This window comes from Artemia franciscana, chromosome 16, assembly GCF_032884065.1.
Source record: "Artemia franciscana chromosome 16, ASM3288406v1, whole genome shotgun sequence".
Lineage (NCBI taxonomy): Eukaryota > Metazoa > Arthropoda > Branchiopoda > Anostraca > Artemiidae > Artemia > Artemia franciscana.
Genome location: NC_088878.1, coordinates 27234552 through 27250605, shown reverse-complemented (window position 1 = coordinate 27250605; position 16054 = coordinate 27234552). Strand labels below are relative to the sequence as shown.

Sequence of the window (16054 nt, the reverse complement as noted above, 5' to 3'; positions counted from 1 at the left end):
AAAAAATAGGAAAAATGGGAGAATCTAGTGGGATATTTTATTCATTTCTTCTGTGATGAAGGGGACAAAAGTTTTTCCATATCTGGAAGTAACGCAGCGAATGGGGGACAAAATAGATTTGAGCTCAAAAATAGCTCGAGGCGGCCGTAATCTGGATAGGGAGTGAAAACTAACTGAATGAAGAGTTTTATGCTTTTTGAAGCAAAAATATGCACTGGGAAATTTTAAAGTTTTAAGTAGCTGAAAAAACTACGTCTAATTGGTGGTTAAGAAACAAAACTAAAGTGTCAATCCCGCTACCCTCTCGATGGCGGAACAGTCCAAAGGCTGTTGCAAATTTTCACGTTGCCCTCGGAAGCTTAATAGGGTTATGCCTAAAAATAGAAATTAAACTGTGAATTATAGTAGGACCTTTGAATTATTACTTTGAACTCTGAATTATTCCAAATGCTAGACCATTGTTTGGACGGCTCTGGAAGACCATATTTCTAATTTTGAAATTCCCGAAACGCTTCAAAATATACTCTAAAAACTTAGCGCACTTATAGTAGCACACTCTGATTCTTTCGCTGTCTCTCATTGTCAGCGCGAGGGGATGCACCGGAAAGTTAGATTGGCCAGTGGCTGGCAAACTGAACGGAAAATTGAAGTAAGAGATTTTCTAGAGTAGCGTCCACCATTTGGCGCTACAGACCATTAAGCATAGTCAATAACATTGATGGCTTAACTATGGATTGTCTGGTTTTGCAATCGTTTCTGTAATCATGATACCAAGATTTCTAAGCACAGACACCTCAGGGACTGCAGGAACCAATGGTCACATGTAACAGGTGCATTGAAGGTTGAAAACTTGCACTTATCAATATTGTTTGAAAGAAAGTCACAGTGGAGTCGATTCAGGCTATCTTGTAAGTTATCTTTGGATATACTGAGCAGAAGGACGTCGTAAGACAAGTAAGACAGGTTGGAACAGTGAAGTACAAGGGGCGAAATGTGACCCAGAATTTTTGAGATTGCTTGTTTGAAAATGAAAGGGTAAAAACACTCCCTTGCCTCACATCCCTTCTGACTTTGGCGGGATTGAAGGTTCTCTTTTCCATTCAGGTATTGGGGTTTTCGCTAAGCTAGTACTTGTGCAAAAAGTAGTCGTGTAGGTGAAACATTCAGCAGAAGGACGTCATCAATGTATGACAAGTAAGACAGGTTGGAACAGTGAAGTAAAAGGGGCGAAATGTGATCCAGAATTTTTGAGATTGCTTGTTTGAAAATGAAAGGGTAAAAACACTCCCTTGCCCCGCATCTCTTCTGATTTTGGCGGGATTGAAGGTTCTCTTTTTCATTCAGATGTTGGGGTTTTCGCTAAGCTAGCACTTGTGCAAAAAGTAGTCGTGTAGGTGAAACATTCAGGACTGTATAGCCATGAAACTCTCTAGCACAGGACATGTATTAAGAGTGAAAGTTGAGAGAATGGTAAAGATTGTTCTTATTTGCTATCCACCCGAGACCAAAGAGAAAACAATTCGCCCCCGAATGAAGTGGGAAGATGTTGTAAGATAGAATTTAAAGGAAATTGGAACTTCTTGGGATGTAGTTAAGATAAAAGCTTTGGATAGATTGGGATGGAAGAGGAGTGGGAGCATCTGTGTTTGCATCAGGCGACTCCATGCTGCCGTGAGTTGCTAGTAGAATTAATAATAATCATTGGCAGATTAATTGTCATAACTGAAAAACGTAAAAGTATAGTTACATAGTTTTAAGTAAAACGTCAAACGTCACTTGACGTGAAGTATTTATTTTTGATGTGATTTTGTCGTTCTTTTTAGTTTGAGTCAGTTATTTTATGTTGATTTTTTTCGTTTGCTATCTATTCCTACTCAATTTTGTATTTATGAGGGAGATAAAAATATAATAATAGTTGATTTGCAGTAAATTTTGCAGTATTCGCACCCGCTATCTTTATGTTTGGTATGATTGTTTGTTTTAATTTCGGTTCCTTTTGGGTTTCATTCATTCTTATAATAATAATTTCTGGCCATTTCGAATTTGAATTATAATAGGAATTTATTTCTGCTGTTATTGAATTTAATACGGCCCTTTAGTTTTCTTTGAAAAAATTAATTTTTGAAAATTTGTTTAAATTGATGGTTAAATGGTAAAAATAATGAATATTTCTTCAGTTTTTCACGTTCCTGGCTTATGATTTAAGATATCCGAATCTAATTCAATAGCTCATTTAGTTTCTTTTATTTTTCCGACACCCCCCCCCCCAACATTCCCTGTAAGTTTTAACGAGAACCAGGAAAAAGTTTAAACGAAAACCAGCAAAGGTCACGAAGATAAAATCAAGCACAAAATGTTGTTTTCTACCTTCCATCTCTGGCCCTTCCCTACTTCTAAGGATTTATGGATATCCTGGTAACCGTCCGTAATTTTGAGTTCTATTCATTCAGTTTTAGCTAATAGTATAAAAGTTTATCTTCAAAATTAGTGCAAGATATATTTGGTCAATGAAAAGAATTAAAAAGAAAGTAGAAAAAAAAGAAAGTGGCTCTGACCTTTTGAGTCTTAGTTGAACCTCTATGAGGTAATTTAGCTAAGGTTATTTTCAAATTTTGTATTTTTTTTTGCGATTTTTATCTCATCATTAATTTATTGAAGCGCTTTGAGTTAGATTCATTTTGATTTCTTTGTTATAATATTTGTATTTTGTTTTTGGCGAAGATAAGTTATTACTTATATTGCTAAAAATAAATTGCTTGGGTTGTATCTTAATCACCATCTTCTGAAAATGCTTTATTTATTTCTTATATTTTGTATGGTAAAAATAGTGTAGTTTTCTGCATTGTTTAGATTAACAATTTGGGATTATATACCAATTAAAACCAATATAAACCTATATATAGTATACTAAATGAACCAAATATATCTATATATACCAAATATAAACCAATGAAATTAAAATATCCTTTTAAATACGGAAGTAGGGATGTAAGGAATTCTTAACGCCTACGCTTATGGGGAAGGAAAAATTGGTAAAATGCATAATTGCTTGGGTTGTACTTTAATCACCATCTTCTGAAAATGCTTTATTAACTTCTTATATTTTGTATGGTAAAAATAATGAAGTTTTCAGCACTGTTTAGATTAACAGGTTGGGATTGAAGTCCTGTGATTACTCAGATGTCATGCTCCCATGTATGCCTAGGGCCAGAGATGACTGAGAAGATGGAGTAGGAATTCAGTCCTTATATTTGCTCTAAGATACCATGATTTCATTCCAAATTCTGATAGTTTTCTTGAAATTTGCCTATATTTTGCGCTTTACAATTTTGCCTCTCCCCGTAGAAATAAATTCTTGGGCTCACGGACTTGATGTTAACATCATCACCATCTACGAAGTCTACTTTATATTTCCATCGATAAATGATATTGTTTCGTTAAAAATGATTATTCTTTGGCATCAGCTAAGCCTAATTAAAAAATAGGCTAAATGCCTCGTTGATTAAATTCTGGACCAATTTCAGGAGCTGAATATTCCGCATGGAACATTGATTTCTCTAACTGTTGAAGAAATTTTGGGCACTTCTCTGGAATTCATGCAAAGAAGAGATTCCAATGACCAAATCGATGGAAAAAAGATGAGGTACGTCGCTTAAACTTTCTAAATTTACTAACATATCACGCTGTTTATCAAAAAGACCCAGCTACAGTGATATTTTCTTAATACCGAAATTTAGCTAGCTCAAATTTAAGCCAATCAGAATTTTGCATAGAATTTTTCAGCAAATCAGAAAATTCAATGAAAAATCTGATTGGTTTAGATCTCGACATTAGTAAAATCTAAAACCTCATTGTGAATAGGGGCTTAAGAGTGACGTCACGTACATTAGCTATATTGCTGATTCCCACATACGCTCACAAATCACATTGACATGGATATCTGGAGCCATCTGTATTTTCAAATAGTCTTCTAGTTTTTTAGGAGACGAAGTCCATGCTAAAATATAAAGTAAATTGGCTTCTATTGGCCTTTAAACGGGGTTCGGGCTTACGAAATGTATTGCACTTAATTGGTCTGTAAGCGAAGTATTTAAGGAAAGTTTTTAAGTAAATGCTTTGTCTGAATTGACTGAAAAGTCTTTTTATTTGGCTCTAAATTTTTGCGTATATTTTTAGTTGTTAAAGTAGGCAAATTTTCTTTTTAAAACTTTGCAGCTGATTAAATAGGTTAAAATAAAACAGAAGTATTTGTTTTTAGATAGACAATTAAAAAGGAAATAATTAAAAAAAAATTTTAAAAGCAAAATATTAACCGACTTCTAAGTTGTCAATAACCAATATGAAAATGTTATTGGCTTCTAAGTTTGAAATGTTAGTTGGGCTAGATCAATATCTTTATATTGGCTTCTACAAGTTAAAAAATGACAAACTGTACATTGGTAGCTGATTTAAAAGCCAATTCGGTAATGTCCATGCTGGAATCTACTTTAGGCTTTGAATTGGCTTTAAAAAATTAAAATCAAATTAAGTTTTTATTTTGCTTTAAAACCCCTACAGAATTGCCTTAAAGACTTTAAATTGGCTTCTATGTACTTTTAAATTGACCTCTTTGTTGATTTGGGCTTTTAATCGGCTTCTAAGTTTTAAAGGTTTTTTTTGCGTTTAAAGTAGCAGACTTGGCTCTTAGAAACTAAGAAGTCAACTATATTTTTGAATTGGCTTTTAAAAATGCGAAGTCAATTGAAATCCAATAACCTAAAATATTGGCTTAATATTATCTAAATTGGCTTCAATCGGCTTTGCTAAATTATATATTAGAAGCTTAGAAGATGGCATCTTTTGCTTTTTAAATTGGCTTGGAAATAATCCTAATCCGTTTGATTTACCTAGTATCTACTACTTGAGAGAGAGAGAGAGAAAGATGGGTTTATTAATATAAATAACAAAACAAAACAAGCAAATGGCCCGAAGCAAAGCTTGTTTGGGCTTACAACCCCAATACACATACAAATAAAAACAATACGAAAAAGAAGAAGAAAATGAAAAGAAACAGAAAAGAAAAGAAGAAGAAAAATAAATCAATTACCTTGCATTTCAATCGATACGGGGTTACACTTCAAAAAAGACAAAACAAAAAGAAACTAAAACCACTTGACCAGTATCGCCTAAAACAAAGCCAGCATCTTGGCTCCACTTGAGGTCCACTCAACTATCAAAACCATAAATACTAAGGCAAAATAGCTTTAATTCCCGCCGAAATTCAAGAAGATTTTCCATTTTTCTCAAAGTCGTAGGTAAACAATTCCATGCATGGGGTCCTAGATGCCGAATAGAAAATTGAGATCTACGGGTAATAGCAAGCGGACGACGAATTACATCGGACTGTCTTGTAGAATGTGTATGAATATCACTTCCTAATTCAAACATACTTTTAAACATATTGGTAAACAATTTTGAAAATATTTATATATAAACAGGCTTCAATAAAAAGTAATAAGTCCTGCTAAAGGCAAGATTTTGCAATCTACATACCTCTTTTGTACCGAGTCTTTAAAACCTACACCACATAACACTCGAAGCGCTTTATTCTGCAAAACTCGAATATGATGGAGATGAGAAGGAAATGTACTACCCCAAACATTACAACAATATAGCAGATAAGGATGAATTAAGGAATAATACAGTGTTCTTAAAATATCTCTTGGGAAAATATACTTCAACTTTCTTAAAATGCCAACATTCCTAGCGAGTTTAAGACTAATATAATCTATATGTTCTCTAAAACTGAGACATTCATCAATCAAAACTCCCAGATATTTTGTACAATTTATTCTTAAAATACTCATATCAGCAATATTAAGTCTGTCTATCCAAGGGTAATAATTTGAGCTCCTACCATACAATAAAAAGCAAGAATTACTAACGTCGCTACTGAGAATTAAACGTCGCTACTGAGAGTTGTTTGGTGATTGAACCATTCTTTGGATCTTTTTATTCCTCTAGAAGATAATACAGTATTACAACCTTCACAGCGGGTGCAATAAATTTTTGGGTTCAAAGAACTGCACCGCTACTATTAACAGACAACGACCCCTGATTTTGATGACCCTAGTTAATTTTCATTGTACAGTTGCGGTCAGGCAGAATGTTTGGTCAAGTGTAACACAGGGTTGTCGAAATTTTTCGGGGCCAAAGTGTTAAAATGAGCAAAGTTTGCACTTTCATGAACAACAAAGAAAATAAGGATGCCATTGAAACGGCACAAAATTTATAATTGATAATAAAATGCGAATCATATAAGTTAAAGCACAATTTTTTGCAATAAACAAGCATAATCAATATTAACTAGTCAGGGATTTGAAATGGTTTTCATAAAGTGGCAGAGGAGTAGCTCCAGCATTTTTATTGGAGAAGGGGGATAAGATGGCCCATATCTGGATAGTCAAGGAGCATGGATTTTATAATCGTTATTTCCTCCATATTATTTGGGGAGGGGGCAACTGACTGATATCACCTAAGGGGTAACAGTGTAAAAAAAATTGTCCATTTGCCACTGCCCGAGCTAAATGTCTGCTGGGTCAAACACATCAAATTTTCAATACCGAATAATTTCGAATTCACCGGACTTCTTTCAGAAGCAACAAAATCAACCATATACAATTCTTAATTGGTGAATATTTTTTTCGAGTGCAAATTTGCGGATGGCTTGAACATATTTTCTTAAAATACAGGTAGGCTACAGCATTTAGGTGTCGACTTGCAAATAAACTGAATTCTGTTGATTTGACCAGTCCCGTAATGAATTTAACTTATTAAGCTTCATCCACTTTTGAACAAACTCCAGACAAGAACTAATACGACTCAACAGCTGAATCCCTGTTTGTGCAGCCACAGTTATATAAGTGTCATCCGTAAAGCTGGGAACAATATACGAAATCATATTAAAAGCTCTACGTAACTTACTATACTACTATACTTAGTATCTATATTACTTAGTATCTTTTAGTATCTATATTTACTTAGTATCTACTACGTGTATTTACTTAGGTTCTAAATTTTCGTTTTTTTTTCTTTTTGGCTTTCAAGATAATCAAACCAGCTTTTAAGTACTAAAAAGTCAATCATATTTTTACGATTGGCTTTCAAAAACTTAGGAGCCAAAAGGTTGATAAGCTAAGTAGCGACGATAATGTTTTTAAGTAGAATCTTACTTTAAGATTATATGTATATATTTATTTATAACCCACTTACATAAAAACATAAATAGTGGAGTATAGACAAGCGAAAATCACCAATAACATTAGACAAAAAAAACAACAACAATACATCACCAAAAATAATTAAACGACAATAACGTTAAATTAATAATTTTTATGAAAAAAACGAATGAAGCTATGATTAGGCGACAATCGCCGATACGCTGTTTCCGAAATCTTTTTTTATCTAACCAGTCAGCTTTTCAGTTATAATCGGGAGGTGAAACGTATTTATTAATTTTCTATTCCTATACCAAATAGGAAGATAAAGAAGATATTTACAATTTACAAATACAGAAAGAGGCCACCCGAATATCACTAAAATCCTTATTCCTAAATATAGGATAAAGCCCAGAAAGGTAAAGAACAGAATGATATGAAAAAGTAGAATACAGCTTTCTAAGCAATTATTAAAAAGTGTTTAATTAATTTTCCATTTTTTTTTTCAAATTGAAAAAATATCATTGGCTCCTCATTTTAAAAGCCAACTCAACGGATTCTATAGAAGCAAATTACAGCCAACAAGCTAAAATGAAGTATACACACAGTATTTGGTTTTAAAAAACCTAAAAGCCAATTTAGGAGTAATAGGGGTTAAAAGCTAATATTGACTTTTAAATTTCCTTAAAACCCAATGCAAAGCCACTAATGCATATTTATTTTAGTCAACTGGCTTTTAATCAAATGCAAGTTTAAAGCCAAAATCCTTAAACCATACCCTAAGCTAGCTTCTAAAGGGTTTTAGTCTTTATAAACCCAAACACTAGGTAGAACAATGGGGAACTTTCTTTTATAAGACCGTGGAATTTGAACCTCAAATGAATATTTTGACCCTATATCTAATGGCGTTCCTCAGTAAAACACAAATGAATACATAAAATAAATGACATTAAAATAATTTTATGGGTCGTATTTTCATTTTTATACATAAAACTCAGATATACATATATATATATATATATATATATATATATATATATATATATATATATATATATATATATATATATATATATATAAATACATATATATATATATATATATATATATATATATATATATATATATATATATATATATATATATATATACTACTACTACTACTACTACTAATAACTCACTGCAGCACCAAGCCGCCTGAGGCCAACACAGCTACGCACGCTCCTCCTCCAACCTAATCTATTTAAAGCCTCCCTCTTTACACCCTCCCAGGAAGTTCCCATTTCCTTTAAATCCTTATTTATGACATCCTCCCAACCCAGACAAGGACGACCTGCTTTCCGTTTAGCCCCAGACGGTTGGCCAAAAAGGACAATCTTCGGTAATCTGTCATCCTTCATCCGTAGAACGTGGCCTAGCCATCTCAACCTTTCTTTCATTATAGCCCCAGAAAGCGGGATTGAACCACACTTTTCGTACAACCTACTGTTTGAAATACGGTCAGTCAGCCGGGTACCCAGAACAATCCGTAGGCAATTTCTCTGGAAAACATCTAGTAAATTTTCATCTGCTTTTCGGAGTGTCCATGCTTCAGAGCCATATTTGACCACTGTCATCACTGTAGCTTCCAATATTCTAATCTTGGTTTGTAGGCTTATCTTTCTATTCTTCCAAACTTTTTTTAACTGTGAAAAAACACCCTGAGCTTTAGCTATTCTACTTTTAACATCTTCACTGCTCCCACCATCTTTACTAATAATACTACCAAGGTAACTGAAGCTCCCAACCTGATCAATCTTTTCGTTACCTAAGGTCACCTGTTCATCTTCACTTATTCCTAGCCTTAGTGACTTAGTCTTCTTAACATTAATTTTCAAGCCTATTTTAGCACCCTGAACTCGTAAAACCTCTAAAAATTCATTCATTTTGCTCACACTTTCATCTAATATGCTTAAATCATCAGCATAATCTAAGTCCAGGAGCGTTCTTCCTCCCCATTTGATTCCATGGTCTCCAATTGCCTTTCCTGTGCTCCTTAAGACGAAGTCCATCAAAATGATCCATATAAAGGGGTATAGAACACAACCCTGCTTAACTCCTGATTTAATACAAAACCAGTTGCTAACCTCATTTCCTACCTTAACCGCAGCAGTATTATTCTCGTACATAGCGCAAATCACTTTAATGTATTTTTCTGGTATACCATATAACGATAAGACTTTTGTTAACGCTGTTCTATCAACAGAATCGAAAGCTTGCTCATAATCGATAAAACTAAGGACCAAAGGTGTTATATATATATATATATATATATATATATATATATATATATATATATATATATATATATATATATATATATATATATATATATATATATATATATTTGCCTGTCTATGGATTATTCTTTATGGTTGATTAAATAAAAAAACAAGTTTTTTTAACGGGAAGTAAGGAGCGACATTAACACTTAAAACGAACAGAAATTACTTCGTATATGAAATGGCTGCTTCCTCCGCTCTTTACGCTAAAGTTTGACTCTTTCTCTTAATTCTACTTTTTAAAACAGAAAAAAAAACTTTAGCGTAAAAGAGCGGAGGAAGCAGCCCTTTCATATACGAAGTAATTTCTGTTCGTTTTAAGTTTTAATGTCGCTCCTTACTTCCGTTAAAAAAAAATTGTTTTTTTTTATTTAATTTCTGAACGTTTTTGAATTAATGCATGTTTTGTTTTTGGCTCTCCGCAGATGAATAATTAAAACGAAATTTACATTTTTTTTTTTTTTTTTTTGGCTAACTAGGTTTCTCGTAGTTTTGATCCAGTAATTTTAAGAAAAAAAGGAGTGGGGGAGGAGGCCTAGTTGCCCTCTGATTTTTTGGTTATTTAAAAAGACAACTAGAACTTTTAATTTTTTACGAATATTTATTAGTAAAAGATATACGTAACTTACAATTAGCTTACGTAACGAACTTCTGTATTTTCATGTTTTTATTACATATATGAAGGGATTCACCCCCTCGTCAGTACCTCGCTCTTTACACTAAAGCTTAAATCTTGTCCCAATTTCTTAAGAATGACCCCTGAATCACAAAAGCCGTAGAATAAATAGTTGAAATTACTAAAAATGGTTTAGCGTGAAGAGCGAGGTATTAGGAGGAGGTGAGCCGATCATACACGTAATAATTTCTGTTTGTTTTAAGTTTTAATGCTTCTCCTTTCTTTCAGTTGAAAAAACTTTTTCATATTTATTTTTTAATTGTTTTTTTTTTAATTATGCTAGAAAATCCTGCTCTTCCTTCATGAAACTTTTCTTCCCCCATGACAAATTCCTCCAAGAAAAGTTCCTCCAACATATTCCCCTCTTCTCAACCCCCCCCCCCCAACCTAAAACTACCCTAGAAAACGTCTGTACTCTTCCAAATAACCATACTATATGTAAGCACTGGTCAAAGTTTGTAATTTGTGGCCTCTCCCACGGGAACTGTGGGGGAGTAAGTTGTCCCCAAAAACATAGTTATAAGGTTTTTTGACTACGCTGAATAAAATGGCTATCTCAGAATTTTGATCCGTTGACTTTGGGAAAATAATTAGCGTGGGAGGGGGCCTAGGTGCCCTCCAATTTTTTTGGTCACTTAAAAAGGGCACTAGAACTTTTCATTTCCGTTAGAATGAGCCCTCTTGCAAGATTTTCGGACCACTGGGTTGATACGATCACCCCTGGGAAAAAAAAACACAAAAAAAACAAATAAACACGCATCCGTCATCTGCCTTCTGGCAAAAAATACAAAATTCTACATTTTTGTAGATAGGAGCTTGAAACTTCTACAATAGGGTTCTCTGATATGCTGAATATGATGGTGTGATTTTCGTTAAGATTCTATTACTTTTATGGGTTGTTTCCCTCTATTTTCTAAAATAAGGCAAATTTTCTCAGGCTCTTAACCTTTTGATGGGTAAGATTAAACTTGATGAAACTTATATATTTAAAATCAGCATTAAAATGCAATTCTTTTGATGTAGCTATTGGTATCAAAATTCCATTTTTTAGAGTTTTGGTTACCATTGAGCCGGGTCGCTCCTTACTACAGTTCGTTACCACGAACTGTTTGATTGTGTATGGCTATGCTGTTTGGCCTATGTGATTGTATGGATGAGTAGGGTTAAGGCCTCATTCAAGTGCTGGTCTATATTAATCACTAATTTAGGAAAACAGTCTTCCTTTTCTCCTTCTGTCTCTTTTTTTTTTTTTTTAATTTGTTTGTGCTGTTGCATTGGTGATTTCTCTTTTCGTTATATATATATATATATATATATATATATATATATATATATATATATATATATATATATATATATATATATATATATATATGTATATATATATGTATATATATATGTATATATATATATATATATATATATATATATATATATATATATATATATATATATATGTATATATATATATATATATATATATATATATATATATATATATATATATATATATATATATATATGTATATATATGTATATATATATATATGTATATATATATATATATATATATATATATATATATATATGTATTTTTATATATATATATATATATATATATATATATATATATATATATATATATATATATATATATAAATATATATATATATATATATATATATATATATATATATATAAAGTATTTATAATAAGTGGATATAAAATTCAACTATGTTTTGCTGAAGACAGCCCTTGGATATATAGGGTCAACATATTCATTTGAGGTTTGAGTTCCACTGTCTTACAAACAAAATTCTCCATTGCTCTACCTATTGTCTGTGTTTATCACGAAAAGGCAGTTTGGTCTTCGTCGCTATTTAGTCTCTATTGACTCAAATCATGAACTCTAAGACCCGAAACTTTAATTAACGTTACAGAAGTGGACGCATAAAATCACACCTTAAATAATAGGTTGTGCTGGGTTAAAAGATGGATAGTTAGCTATGTGTTAATCTTAGTAATTCTTGAATCGTGTAAGAGCCAACAATTAACTTGGGGTTAAAACTCTTGGAATACCCTTGGAATAAGGTGAAAACCCTTGGAATAAGGAAAAGTAGAAAGTGGAGTTAATCAGCTGCTCTATTGTTGAGAGCTAGTAGTAGGATTCTTGAGTAGTGGGTAGTGAGTAGTGAGTATTGTTGAGAGTTATAGTAGAAAGTGGAGTTAATCAGCTGCTCTGTTGTTGAGAGCTAGTAGTAGGATTCTTGAGTAGTGGGTAGTGAGTAGTGAGTATTGTTGAGAGTTATAGTAGAAAGTGGAGTTAATCAGCTGCTCTATTGTTGAGAGCTAGTAGTAGGATTCTTGAGTAGTGGGTAGTGAGTAGTGAGTATTGTTGAGAGTTATAGTAGAAAGTGGAGTTAATCAGCTGCTCTATTGTTGAGAGCTAGTAGTAGGATTCTTGAGTAGTGGGTAGTGAGTAGTGAGTATTGTTGAGAGTTATAGTAGAAAGTGGAGTTAATCAGCTGCTCTATTGTTGAGAGCTAGTAGTAGGATTCTTGAGTAGTGGGTAGTGAGTAGTGAGTATTGTTGAGAGTTATAGTAGAAAGTGGAGTTAATCAGCTGCTCTATTGTTGAGAGCTAGTAGTAGGATTCTTGAGTAGTGGGTAGTGAGTAGTGAGTATTGTTGAGAGTTATAGTAGAAAGTGGAGTTAATCAGCTGCTCTATTGTTGAGAGCTAGTAGTAGGATTCTTGAGTAGTGGGTAGTGAGTAGTGAGTATTGTTGAGAGTTATAGTAGAAAGTGGAGTTAATCAGCTGCTCTATTGTTGAGAGCTAGTAGTAGGATTCTTGAGTAGTGGGTAGTGAGTAGTGAGTATTGTTGAGAGTTATAGTAGAAAGTGGAGTTAATCAGCTGCTCTATTGTTGAGAGCTAGTAGTAGGATTCTTGAGTAGTGGGTAGTGAGTAGTGAGTATTGTTGAGAGTTATAGTAGAAAGTGGAGTTAATCAGCTGCTCTATTGTTGAGAGCTAGTAGTAGGATTCTTGAGTAGTGGGTAGTGAGTAGTGAGTATTGTTGAGAGTTATAGTAGAAAGTGGAGTTAATCAGCTGTTCTATTGTTGAGAGTTGACATGAATATTATTTATTCACAACTTTTAAAGCATCCTTCATGTTTTAAATTATGTGGACCTACAAGTATCCCTCATAATTATGGATGATCTGAAATGAAATGGAGAATTTGAGGCGAATTCAATTATGTGAATCGTTGAAATAATTGTGAGTAATTTCTGAGACCACATTGGTTAAGCATGACAAAACAAGAAAACGCAAAAAATGGAGGTAAAAACGAAAAAAATAGAGGAAAATGGAAATATTTCAGTCGCAACTCTTGCTCAGTCGTTCTCAGCGCAAAAATTCCATCGGAACTTTCTAATTTTTCTAGTTTTTCTAATGATTGTGAAAAAGATATAGAATTTAAAAGATAATTAATTTGAACATAATGCTTAAAGAAAGTAATGTATATGTTATATCAGATTCATTATATCAGGTTATATCACACTAACAATATATAGATACAGGTCCATCGGAATGTCCTGCGTTTTCTTGTTTTGTTAATGATTGTGAAGAAAAACCGTAGAATTATTTAATTTGGATCAAATGCTTAAAAGAAATTTATGCACACAAATAACATGTATGTTATATCAGATCGAGTATAGATAGTTTGTTTATATTTTTCTGATCTCCATTTGATATCTTTTCTATTTTTATCGCTAATTTACTTTCTATTAACTCCACTGCCATGAATTTGAAAACTATCTCTAAAAAGCTCAAGCCAACATGTGTTAAAGTAGTAATTTGATATTCTCTGGAGACATGGACGGAGTTACTGAAGAGAAGGAGTGCCAGTTCACTAAAAGATGGGGGGAGGGGTGTCAATTTTGTTGTTGTTGCAGTTATGGCACAATAAAGTATTTTTTGTTGCCCCCTTCAAATCTAGGAGAGGGGTAACTGCAACCTTCTCACCCCTCCTGTTGTTGCCCCTGCTCAAGAATAGGTAACAGACGAGAACGAAGCACAGACAATATAGGGTTAACCCAGATCACATGTTTTCCAAACCATGCGTATTTTATGTATAATATAGACCAACCTAGTCCTTAAATAAACTTTTTCTTTTAGTGACGTCGAGATAACCCCCAAACATAACTCTTTAAAAGACAGAATGTCCAATATTGGGTATGCCACACCCTTGGTTGCTGCTGGGAGTTCCGACAGCCTGGCTACACAGAAAGAGCCAATTGTTAATATTATTGACCCTACGCATTCCAGTCGCCCAAGTAGCTCTCTCCAAATCAGCAAGAGTTTTCCAATCAATAACTCCGAGCCAGGACCTAGTTCTTTTAGAGAAGATGCCACTGGAGTATCTGCAAAATTAGATATGATACTGAAGAAGGTAAACTTTTACTAATTTTTCAGTTCTTTTTTTACTCAGTACTTTTTTGCGTAGTGCTTCACCTCAAAGTAAAGACTTTATTTTCAGTACTAAGCAAGGGCAACAATATTTCTCCTTATTTGCTATTTTTGCATGTGGCTCAAATGTATTCTTGATACCTGCCTTTGTTTGACAGCTAAGTACTACCTGACGCAGATACAGAGGGAGATGGCGAGCGATCTCACCTCTAAGTCTTGTGAAAAGGATTTACCTACTGCCTTGAGAATTTACAAGGGGGCTGATCTCAGAAAAATATTATTTTGACCACTCCTTTACCGTGCCGTTTTCAGGCTTTCAATTTCAACCAAGCCTAGTCAAAGACTAGACAGTGCAAAGACTTGTCAAAAAAAATTGTTTAAGTTTACTTTGATTCTTGATTCTTCTGTAGGTACATATGAGCATAATCACCTATTTGAATCTTGCCAGGGATGGTGTTAAATATTTGTATAGTTAAGTGAAGGGAGTAAGGGGTGAAACAGGATACCTGTTTTGGTCATATAGGTCTAACCATTAGGAATAACTATGTGATATATTCTTCAGGGGTAGGTAGGGGTCGGTAATATGAAAAAGTTCATTTCTACTCTCTTAACCGCAATTTTCTGAAATAATTTATGAAGAGCCTCCCACCCTTCAGTCCTCAAATATATATTAATTGCTTTCTCATGTATCTATTGCTACTATTACTAACAACTCACCGTAGCACCAAGTCGCTTAAGGCCAACACAGATACACACACTCCTCCTTTATCCGACTCTGTACAGTGCCTCCCTCTTTACACCCTCCCAAAAAGTTCAATTTCTCTTAAATCTTTCCTTACGATATCCTCTCTCCCCAATCGGGCATGACCTACTTTTAGTTTTGTCCTAGATGGTTGGCTGACAAGAACGATTTTTGGCAATCTCAGGATAAAAACTTGATAAAAATTGAATCTCAGGTATCTGGTATGTATTATATGAGACTAATCATAAAGTCCAGAAACCTTACTATGGGAAATCATGCAGAGTGTTAGAACAGAAGATATCTTTCCATGTCCTTGGGTTAGAGAGATTTGTTTTCACGTAAAAATGCTCATTTTCAACATACAGTAAAAATTACTCCCAAAAAAATCACTGTATCATTGACGAATAATGGGCTTTTTATTATTTTTATTTTTTAACTCAAGAAGATAAATACAAAGGCTATTCTTTTGCGGTGACACCGGCTTAGCATCCCTGGTGGAAAAGTCATTATTTATTCACTTGCTAAGACATTTATTAAATGAATTTATTAAAATTTTGTTTATCTTCTTTTATCGTTAAGCATAGCCATTGGGGGGTCTAAAAACTTGTCATGCTTTGGGGAAGATGTTTGTAAGTTTGATTTCTGAAAGATTT

At 33.4% G+C, this 16054-nt stretch overlaps 1 protein-coding gene across 1 annotated transcript in view; it reads left to right on the top strand.

The window, feature by feature from the left end:
* The window catches only part of LOC136036809 (uncharacterized), a gene marked incomplete in the record, with an annotated part of 47572 nt that overhangs the window by 31281 nt on the left and 237 nt on the right, over positions 1 to 16054 (top strand). The window contains 2 exon segments of the mRNA XM_065719139.1: positions 3525 to 3643; positions 14369 to 14642. Coding sequence (XP_065575211.1) covers positions 3525 to 3643; positions 14369 to 14642 — 393 coding nt within the window.